Here is a 12,165-nt window from a genome sequence, read left to right as displayed (position 1 = left end):
AAATTCAGAAACATATTATATTTTTTTATTGGTTCATGTAGCTAAGGAAAAAGAAGTCTTAACTTTTGGATAGGTCTATCTCTAGTTGGTCATTGAAAAAAAAGCAAAAGTTAGTTTGATTGAATTTCAGGTATTTTCTTCATATGGGATATTTTTAGAAGTGTGTATAAGTTGTGTAGAATATATAGTTGTAAATTAGACAGTCAGCTTTTGGGCCTTTTTCCAAACTTTTTTCCTAGCTTGTCATTGTGTAGTGCATCCAGCTGAATGAATCTACAGTAAATATCAAGGTATATGTGGTAGTTTGTTGTATTTCTGAATAATTCATTAAAAAATGTTTTCCTTCTTCAAAGTGAAATCTACATTCTAGAATTTCCACTATCATAGTGAAATCTATATTCTAGAACACTGAAACCATAAACATTAAGAAGTTGCAGCATGAACCAAGATGTCATGTTGAAGGCTGCACTGTTACCTATAATTGCTAACATCATCAGTATTTGATTTTAGGATAGAGGGTTGTCTCATTGGCCATCATACATAATCTCCTTTTTCGAATAGTATTATGTGTTAAACTTTTTAAAGAAAAGTTGCTTTTGTTAAATGGAAATTTGTAAATCTTGTACTTCAGTATTGCAAAAGTTAAAAACTAAGGCTTTAACCTTAAACAACTGTGTGAAACATGAATTGGACAAAACTACAGGTTTAATGTAAAACATAGTGCAAAGTTTTTGGGAAAACGAGATATTTATACATTTGACATTGAAACCTGGCAAAAAGGTAAAAAAACCTTTTGTGACAATATTATACACAGCTGGCAGTTTGGAAATAAGAGTACATATCGACATTGTGTCCATCTTTCCTACATAGACAAATTTACAACTTAAAACGGATCAAAAGAATAAAATATAGACCCTATTTACTTCTTCAATGGAATTATATTGCTCCTATCAATCAAATGAGGACAAGGGACATTTACAGTAGTGTTGCGACGTTGTTACAACGTCTTATGATGGTAATAAATTACGTCACAAATTACGTTGTGCCAACGTTGTGTGGATGGTTGTCAGCACGTGCCTTGGAGTCCACCAAATTACGTTGTATCATTTTTGTACCAACGTAATTTTACTACGTTGTCACAACGATAGTATTACGTTGTCACAACGTAATGTCAACGTTGGATTGTTTACTGGGTAAGGCACCCGCTGACTAGTCGACGGGCCATAAGAAGGTGAAGTATGTTTGCAAATGAGACAACTATCCACAGAGACCAAAAAATGTACATGTTATCAACATTATATATGGATCATCGTAAGGCCTTCAACAATTAGTAAAATCCATATCGTATAATTAGTTTGTTCTTATGTTGTACTGTTACAACACCGTCCAAGGTTAGTAGGAGGGTTTGGCGCCAGCAAACTTGTATTACCCCGCCAAATTCTGTATATGCATCTCCCAAGTCAGGAGCCTGTAATTCAGTTGTCGTTTGCTTCTGTATATCGTATTTGGTTTTCGTTTATTGTTTTGTACATAAATCAGGCCGTTAGTTTTCTAGTTTGAATTGTTTTATCATTGTCATTTCGGGGCTTTTTATAGCTTATAAATCGGTATGGGTTTTTCTCATTGTTGAAGGCCGGACGATGACCTATATTTGTTAACGCCTATGTCATTTGGTCTCTGGTAGAGAATTGTTTTTTTACAATCATACTACATCTTCTTATTTTATATATAAGGCCACGACAGGACAAAATGTAAATCAATTCAAAAACCAATGGTCTGATTTATCATAAATTTATAAACATAAAACAATTATGACAGACAGCAACCAACAATAACTACTGAACTACAGGCTCCTGACTTGGAGCGGAAAGGCACAGACAAAATATGTTCTTAATAGATGAACATGAACATCGATAATTTGAAGTCAGACCTGCAACATATCTTTTTACCAAAAGAGTAAGAATATGCCCCCTATATCCGGAAAGGGACTGTAATAAGCTTACTCTTTTTTCTTATTAAAAGTGCATATCAACAAAGAAGTACAGTACTTAATAAATGAAAATGAACATCGATAATTGAAAGTAGGACTACATCTTCTTGTTTTTATATCTACAACATATCTTTTTACCAAAAGGGTAAGCATCTTCTCCCTATATCCGGAAAGGAACTGTGCTAAGCTAACTCTTTTCTTATTCAAATATGCAGCTATACAACGCATATACAATTCTTAATAGATGCAATGAATATCGATCATTGGAAGACAGACCTACAAGATAATTTTTTAGCAAAAGGATAAGAATCTGTCCCCTATATCCGGAAAGGGAAGTCCTAAGCTTACTCTTAACAAAGAATGTGCAGTACTGAATAAATGAGCATTACCAACAATAATTGAAAGTCAGACCTACAACATATGTTTTTAACAAAAGGGTAAGAATCTGAAATAAAACTGGAGTAACAGTAGAAAGCATTCATTTTACAAGCATTCCTCATCCATATCAAAATAAGCGTGAAATTGTAAGCCTACGTACTATAAAATTATCCAATAATCAGGAATTGTACAAACAAGTAATTGGAAGGAAGTTGTTGATCCTACCTAAAGTACTAGAATGCTCGAGAGGAATGTACCTTGCATAGGCTATAAAATAAACAGATATACATGATAAAATATTCAAAACTGACTGAAATAAGAATAATAAAGAGCAAATAGAGTACAAATAATTTGGAAAATCAAGAAGCTCAAGAATGTTAAAACAAGATAACAACAAAGTCCTTTACATAGGCACGTATTGAATAGTAATGTTTAAAAAATTATTTTTGAAAGCTGTATTAGCTTATTTACATAATATATGTGTACCTCTGCAGAGCAGTTTTGTTTACTGTAACAGTACTACCGGTACGTAATATTCAAATATTTTCATATCATGCAAATAAAGAAGACACATATATAAGTTACAAATACATGTCATAATTTTTATAAACTTTAATTAATTTACCTTTATTTATTATATTAACTCGCACTTTACCAGACTTTGTGTACGTGCCGCCATTGAAAGTGTTGCTGACATTACATGTGTATACTTCACTATTCGTTACATTCAAATCCGTTATAGTCCAGCTTTCGGTTGTGTTTATGACCTCATTATGATTTTCCTTATACCATTGGTAATTTGGTTTAGGATTACCATCGCTCTTACAAGTTAAAAGTATACAAGTGTCTTCGCCTACTACATAGTATAATTTATTCGGATATGTTATGATAGTTGGCATGCTCACTTCATCTAAAATAAGCAACTAAGATGCATGCATACATGATAGTGAAAACATTAAATAGAGTAGATATTCCTCAGACATTCAGAATACCTCTATATATCGTGCAAACTATACTATCTATTTATTTAAATGCGTTGAAATTAGATTTTCACAGTTATTGTTGGTGTTTAGCTATCTATAAAACCAGGTTTATTCCACCATTTTCTACATAAGGAAATGCATTTACCAAGTCAGAAATATGACCGTTGTTTTCTATTCGTTTGATGTGTTTGAGATTTTGATTTTGCCATTTGATAAGTGCTTTTCGTTTGGAATTTTCCTTGGAGTTCGGTGTTTTTGTTATTTTACTTTTTGCAAATATTGTTTTTTTTATTGATTGACGTTGTCTCAATGACTTTAAATCTGGATTTTCTTTTTTTCAAACAAACATTCCAAACCATAAATTTCAAAGTTGTGTATATTACATGTCTTACTGACTTCAGAGTTGATTTCTGATACTCACAACATGAACATGCTAGAAACCCAAGAAAGCAAGCGTTACACAATTTTGGCTGCTTGATCCCAATTATTGTTAAATTAATCATTTTATGTCTGTTTAGGTTGCTCACCCAATTTTGTTAATATAACGGAACTATAAACAACTGGCATACAAGTGGGAGGTTAAGGTAGATATAAAACCAGGTTTAGCCCACCGTTTTCTTCGGAAAATGTACAATTCAGGAATATGGCCGTTGTTTTTAACTTGATAACGTTTTATTTGGCAGTTTCTAATGTACTACCCCTCTTTGAATTTGCCTTGGAGTTCAGTATTTTTGTTATTCTTTTTCAGATATGTTCGGTAAGCGGGACATAAACATCATTAACTATTTTAGCCTAAATATCTTAATCTACTTATTACTTACAGCTTTCAGGAACTGACCTTTATTAAAAACTTTTGAAAGATCTTGTGGGCATGCACAATTTATAGTCATTCAAAAGAAAATAGCGTTGACCTTTAATTCATCGTAACTCGACAGATCACCTTATTACTATAACTAAATGATTAAATGCAAATGATGTAAAATTTAAATCAATCCTATTAAATGCCTGACATTGATTTGAGACACAAAATGCAGTTGATCTATTTAGTATAGTCATTGAGAGTGTGGTAAAACCGTTCAAAATTATTATTGATTAATGAACAATGAAAATAAGAAATCCTAGGATTGACATGACAAAGTTACAAGAAGTCTGAAAATCAAATAGTGTTGACATTTTTTTTTATTGTAGGCAAGAAACTGACAATCTCAAAACTAAAACTAGGAGAGAAACATTAACACTCATATTTCTACAATTGATCGAAACATTCGTAGGAAGCGAAACAAATATATTATGTAACATTACAATACTGTAAGTTTTGAAATATCCAGGAAAAATAGAACCCCTTTCCCAAAAATTCAATAAATCCACAGCAGAGTTTTTATTTAAAGAACTGAATAAATAAATGTTACAAGCTTTAATTATTTAATATTCATTTGCTTTTATTGTTTTGTGAATCCAAACTTTGATCGTTTTACCTATAATAGGTGAGTAGTTTGCATTCAATAAACTCGTGATGGCTTTGTTTATTATTTTTTTAAATTTTTGATAACAGAAGTGAAATAATGTTATAAAATTAAAATCATATCTATCCAAATAACATGCAGAGTGTTATGTTATACAAAAGGAAGTGCCTACATCTACAAAGAAAATCTATTACCACGAATAAGGTTACAAAGTATTTACTTACAGTAGACCTCTATTGGTGCCGTTTCTACAAACATATCCGGCTCTTCCATTGACGAATTAACAACACATCGTATCACTGCATTGTTGTCTTTAGCTGTTACTTGGAACGTGAGGTTACTTGTACGATAGTAAGAACAATTTTCAGACATTTCTGATACTGATGTTTCAGACGCTTTATATATCATAGATAGACTGTGTCCACTACGATACTTTTGGAAGAAATGTTCTGCTGGAGGCTTTCCAACATCTCCAGTACAGACAACTGTTATGTTGCTATATTTAGTTATACCCGTCTGTTTCGCGGTCTGGAAGACAGACGAAATCTCGTTCTCCTTTGATGTCACTGTACTGGAAGAGGGTGAGCTGCTATATTCCATCAATTTAGCTGAGATAATTGAAGGATCTGCTGGTGTAAACACTATGGAAACGCTATCTGGCTTGGAAGGTGGCACTATCAAATTAAGATATGTCGAAATATTACCTACACTAAAGAGAAAGGTGTTTTCAAATGTTTTAAAACAAGTCTTATTATAAAAAAAAGAAGATAAATAGCAGAAACTGCGATATCAATATACTCGATCCCGCTTTAAACAAAACAGAATTGAAGCAATTTCGAAAAGAAAATATTATGTGGTAGTAAAACATACCTTTATTTATTTGTGGAAGTAAAAATTGTCCATTTCACCCCTCTGAATATGGATGAGTGGTTTGCCAATAGACGTTTAGAAATCGTCCCCGAAGGCATGACCGACACAGAATTCAATATGCCAGGACTGACATGAAATATCATTGATATGTTCATTTTCAAAATATCATTGAAGTCCCTAACGGTTGTCTACTCTTAGGCAGAGATGCCCTTTTTTATTTTTTATTTTGATCTTTGTAATTGATATTGCCTTCCCACTAATTTGATGCGATCTCCATTAAAGGGATTTATGCAGACGCTACGCGAGTCATGAATTCAAACAATGGGCATGATAGGTTTTAATTTTTAAGATGAATATTATTTATTATTGACATGAACGTTGTATTTTGTTGTTGTTCTCTGAATTAAGCTTTCGCTTTATTTCATGTACTGTATTTTTATAATTAGATACTAATTTTTATTTATTTATTCCAATATAAATGTATGATATCAGTGAAGCCACACAACACACATACTTATTTGGTCCTGACAATAACGAGAATAGGAGCTGTTAAGGAAGGAATGATTTTTTTCTCTACAATAATTGTTTTAAAAATTAAGCAAATTTTAAAGCAAACTTGTTGTCGCTTTTTAAATGTGTATCAATTTCAATATGAAATGATGAACTTAAACTTTGTCTAAATACCCTTATAGATTTACCTGACATAAAAATGAGCGAAATTTGTAACATCATACATTAGTATTATATCAATTATATATTAAAAACAGAATAATTTTATTTAACTGTTGCAGCATCACCCAAGATAAATTAATCGTCGAAAATGCATATCCTGTTGGTACCGTTAATGTTATTACCACCACTGGGTCTTTACCTCTGAAAATTGGACAGCATTTGTTTTCACTGTTTTATCTATTAAGAGGATACATGTCATAAATACCTTGTACTGAAATGCTTATGTTGTTTGAAGTTACATCTCGTGGTACACCACCGGAATCAACGAATCTCACATTACATCTATATAATATGTCGTCTATGCACAACAGCTTGTTAAATATCATGACAGCCATTTTTGAAGATTGTGTTATATTACTCAGTGTCACTCTCCCTTTCAAATACTGTCCTTGTGGAGTTATCAGCGCCTTTATGTCTGGTAAATATGTTGTTATGGTATCAAAGGTTTTGATGCTCTTGTTGAAAGCCAGAAAAGAAACAAAATCGATCCTAAGAACGTTTTCCATTGTGTATGCACATTCTATTCGTGTTCCATTCTCCCCAAGTAGCCCTGTAACGTTTTGTGGCAATTTTACAGCTAATGCATTTACATCTACAATAGAAAAAAGTGATTGACGGATTTATGTTTGCTAAATATGCTTTATCTATTAAGAATAAAACAATTTAATAATATTAGACCAGTAAACAATAAATGTCTCTTCAGTGATGCTTGAGGCCACAAAATTGAAGAGCTGATAATACCAAGGGATTAAGGGGCAGAAATTTGAAAAGACAGTGGAAAGGAGGATTTGCTCGAAAGGGGCCGAAAATGAGCTTTCAGAAAAAAAAAAAATATCTTTGCTTTTGATGCACCATCTTGTCGATTTCGGATACATAAACACAGAGTTGCAATGTTATATTTAGTATTGCTGTCTGTAGGACACCTTCGGTAACTATGGTAAACAGCAGGGGCAATGATATATTCCTTAATGTATAAGAAAGATATATGTAGATTTAACTTCGTTAGCTGATCTGACGATAACCATTTGCACTTTCCTTGTTTAAATAAGACAAGAACACACCAGCGACATCGCGGGTCCGTGACTGAATTAAAATACCTATGCCTTATTTTTATCCTGGATTTTTAGTATTCGTATTGTCATATTGTCATCTGATAAAGTCATGCTGCTTGAAAGGTGCACATTTTTCTCTGCTTTCAAAACCTTTCGGTTTGAACCCGTCCTGGTTTTCTCACTATAATAAACTTACTATAAGCTTAATCTAATTTTTTAACTAATTACCAAAATTAATAGTGGTATTGAGGTGGAAGAAAACAGACTTGTTAAATAGTGTACTATAGTGTAACATAGATATAAAACAACTACTGGAAGAATTCCAGGTTCTCCTGATAGAGGAGGGATTTACAGAAGGTAACCGGAAACTACATGTGATAATACTATTGGTATTGGTTTCGGATTCGACCAAGAACTTGTAAATTATTGGTAATATTAACTATGTGAAAAACAAAAGGGCCTATAATGGTGTAATCTTTAACAGCACCATTGTCATATATTAGTTATATATCAAGTTGAATTCTCTGATTCGTAGTTTGTACGTCATGCCGGCTAACAAATTGGACGTCGTTATTTAAGTAGTATAGATATCAATAATTAAATGCAAACGGTAAACATAATTTGCACGTTCCTTTTAAAATAAAATATCAAGGAGGAAATGTAAACGCCATAATGAAAAGAGGCAATACAGGAACAAGTCAATGAACTACCCTTAACCCCAAAGAATTCTGTTAGAACCCAAACGTCAGGGTTTGTAATGAAATATCATGTACATTTAGTAAACTTAAGGTAAATTTGAACTTTTGATTGAATAACTTGTAGAATACCAACCAGATATTGACCAAATGATCGCAGAACTACATAGGTACGATACAATACTCACATATGGTTTGGGACCAACGGAAACCACACAAGATTAATGTAAATAAAAAAGCTCGTAGCATATTTCAAAAAGAATAACAAGGAAGTTGATAAATTGTCATGGTGTAACGATATCAAAGGATATATATAGATTATACTTCCTGTCCATCCAATCATAAAAGGTTTTGTGAAATATTCTAAAACAGAGTAGACAGTATTCAGCTTTATTAAAAAAATCAAATAAAAAAAAAGCAGACAACATGCCAAAAAGAAAATGACAAATAGGCAAGAAAACACTTCACAAAAAATTAAGTATTAAGCACGACGAACCCGACCAAAAGTAAATAGTTCCAAACTTATTTGTAGTACACCTGTATCGCTGATTTCAATTCTACATCTAAAAAAAGAAAGGCGAGGTGCTCAGGAAGGGTAGGAAGATCCTGCTCCACATGTTGCACCCGTCGTGCTGCTCATGTAAGTACAAACCCAGTGATGAGTCTAATTTGGTAGTTTACATTCGGGGGAAAGGAGGACGGGATTGTGGTGACGACAATTAGAACTTATCCGTCATCATTTGTGAAACAGATATTCCATTACGGTCAACCAACTCGTGGCGGTAACTTCACAACTTGGAACTCTTGGTTTAATAGCTTCCTTGTGAGCAGCAACCCTCTATCAAGGAAATCATGATAGGAAATGCAAGCCCTGGAATATCTTATCAACTGGAAGATATATACTCCCTCTGCCTGTGGAATGTTGCTACATAGAAATAGAAAGTTAACATTTGGAAAGCTGAAATCATTTCTTTTGTCGTAAAGTTTTGTGCTCAACCGAACCTAATTGTTAATTTCTAGATGTAAGTCAAGATATGAGGCACACTTAACTGTATCTGTTGTATCCTTAATTCTACGTTCGTTGGGGTATATGCGTTCAACCTAGTCATCAAACTTTGAATAATTTATTGATAGGACATCGTCTATATAGCGGACAGTGAAGTTAAAGGATAATGCTCGTTTCATTTCGTTTTTTCTAAGAAGCTTCTGTATGAAGTCAGCTTCATATGAATAAAGGAATGAGTAGACAAAATAAAAACACAGTTAGTTTCCATGGGAATGCCGATTGTTTGTTGAAGTAATGCTTTTTACTCTTTAATTAGAAGCAAACGTGTCACTGTTACGACGGTCAATTCCGAACATCATTGATAACTGAGACTCTTACTCGGTAGTTAAAGTTTTTTTTTAATTTTCAATTATCGGTGTAATGGCTTGCGTTGGATTTTCTTCACAAAAGAGCGTTTCCATCTGAAGAGTCGGCTTTCGGCAGTGATTGCTTCTTAATTCAAACTTACTGTCATAAAGAACTATAGATCTTACAGGAGAAGGCTCGAAAAGACCACGAGCTTTTCCCTTGAAATCGATGACAATAAAAATATTTTAAATCGATCACATCAAAAATCCTACAGATGTTTACAAGACATTAGTCAATCAAATATCAAAATGTGTATGTGTTAATATTGTCACAAGGGACAAATATACGTCAACAGATCTTTTTGTTTTTGTTTTTCGCAAAAAGAGTTTCATAACTTTCCTAAGCTCGATTCAACACCGATATAAGGTGAGTATCTAAATGTAGTTATATATATATATATGCTGTAATATATCATCAATTATCCTTTGGGATATGTTTCTTATCTTTACAATTACTATATGTAGTTTAGTATTCATGTGACATGAACAATTATACCGAGGGATTGGTGTCATATTGACATTACAATATTTCCATCTCACATGTTGACAATAAAGGTTCGAGCTTTTATACAGATATCCCTTTTTTTTTACAAAAAGTGACCTTCGTAAAAAATAGTGTCTGAAGATATCTTATCTTGCACAGATTCCATAAATGTGTAGTTTGTAGTTCTTTTCTTTGAAATAAGGGTAATGATCAGCTAATTACTGCGTTAACTGATACCTAACTTTTCACTAATTTATAAAAAATATATATGGTTCCTATGTTCTTCCCTTTGACATAATGGAGACAGTTGGCTACTTCCGGTATACAAAATGCCCCGTCCGGTGTCATATGATAGTTTACATTACACCGATTCAGAAAAAAAAACATATATGATCATATAAGGTTTCTATATAATTTTGCTTGAAATAAAGGAGATGATTTGCTACTTCCAGTTTACAAAGTGTTACTTCTGGTTTCAAATGATTGGTTACTTCACACTGATTCTAAAATAGATGACTCCTACTTACTTTTACATGAAATAAGTGTAAACAGGTATATTTCCAGTGTAACCAGGTCACTACCTGTTGACCTTTTTCAAGTTCATATGTCGTCCAGTCTAATGCAAAAACATTGTGGCTTTATTATTCAAAGCAAAGGTCACATACGCAGCTATACAAGTCACAATAAGGGTCGAAAACTCTATCGGTACAGATCGGCTGGTAAAGGGTCGATAAGTTCTGACATTTATTATGTGCACTTAATCTCTACATTAGGTCAAATTCCGGTAAAACCTTTGTCAAATAAAATTCAAAAAAAAAAAAAAAAAAAAAAATCCAAAATTATTTGCATTGAGTTTAGGCTTAATCTTTTTATTTTTATCAAATGACAAATTTTACAAACAGAAAAATTCAAATGATATATTTTACAATTAATATGTGATTCATAAAAAAAATAACTACATGTATGTAAAAATATTTTTTTTTTCATTACTATATTTCTGATATCTTATCCAGTGTTGTGATAGAATTTGATATGTGGAAGAATTTCCTGGGGGCAAAATATGTCATATATTACTTTAAAACTCTGGAAATAACTTTGTACACGGGATGATTATAACAAGAATTGGTAATTTGGTTTTGCATACGTTTCCTGTGTACTACCTGAATAATTGTGTTATGTAGACTTTATCTACCTGTCTGTAACTTGGCAGGCTTACCTGTTGTATTACCTTTATCAGAGACATACATACACTGGTAGATATACGTCTGTGCCTTTCTATATTTTAATGCAGATGTTATATGTATGGACTGTAACAAAAATCATTTTTTTACATCGAAAAAAAACTACTTTTAAAATAATCATGAACAAAACATGCAACTTTCAGAAATATGACAAATAAATAATGAGAAAGGCAAATTTATCTGAAGTATATACATGACAAATGACACAGCCGCTATTTTGAAAAATCCGAAAAATTCATGGTTTTAAATCGATTAGGGACGTAATTTGCAAACAAATTAAACTGTTAAAAATAGGATGCAGCGCTAGACGTATGTTTCAGATATTACAATATAGGTGCAAAGTTATGCATTTTTTAAAGGAATTTGTGAAATTGATTATAAGAAGACGAAGGTTTGTTAGTTTTACTTATGTTCGAAGAAAAAGGAAAGAGGTGCAAAAGTTAGAAAACGGGTCGAATTAACGGGGAAAAAAGTCTTTGCAATTTCTATGAGACAAATTTACTAAAGATGGCGGATTGCTACGTCATCAAAGTCACGTGATGGCTTACTTAGTTGGATATGAAAATCTAGAACGTCAAAATAATCCTTTTCCTTGACCTCAATATCAAGGTCAAAGGTCATGTATCTGAAAATCAAGACCCCCGTCGATAGTATGAATTGTTAAGAAGCTGTCCTACCAAATCCATTTATAAAAATATTTAAGGGGATATAACTCTTATAAAAAGTCAGAGAGCACTTCGACCTAATGTATTGGTGTTGCTTCATATCCCAGCTTACGATTTACTCCGTAAAAAAACCCGCAACTTATCACTCATGCTAAATACAAAAATGGAAATCACGCGTCTGGCGTCGAAATTATAAACC

General features: G+C 32.6%; 1 protein-coding gene across 1 annotated transcript; it reads right to left on the bottom strand.

Moving 5' to 3' along the window:
- Positions 1–2,993: 2,993 nt before the first annotated feature.
- On the bottom strand, positions 2,994–6,999 carry LOC127710399 (uncharacterized; the record flags this gene model as incomplete). Its single annotated transcript, XM_052216226.1, has 3 exons — positions 6,622–6,999; positions 5,039–5,488; positions 2,994–3,278 (listed from the first exon to the last, which is right to left on the bottom strand). Coding segments are annotated over exons 1-3 (1,036 nt in total), but the record flags the coding sequence as incomplete, so codon positions are not given.
- Between the last annotated feature and the right edge of the window lie 5,166 nt (positions 7,000–12,165).

This window comes from Mytilus californianus, unplaced genomic scaffold (genome assembly GCF_021869535.1).
Source record: "Mytilus californianus isolate M0D057914Y unplaced genomic scaffold, xbMytCali1.0.p SCAF_76, whole genome shotgun sequence".
Lineage (NCBI taxonomy): Eukaryota > Metazoa > Mollusca > Bivalvia > Mytilida > Mytilidae > Mytilus > Mytilus californianus.
This window is presented reverse-complemented; position numbering and strand designations above follow the sequence as displayed.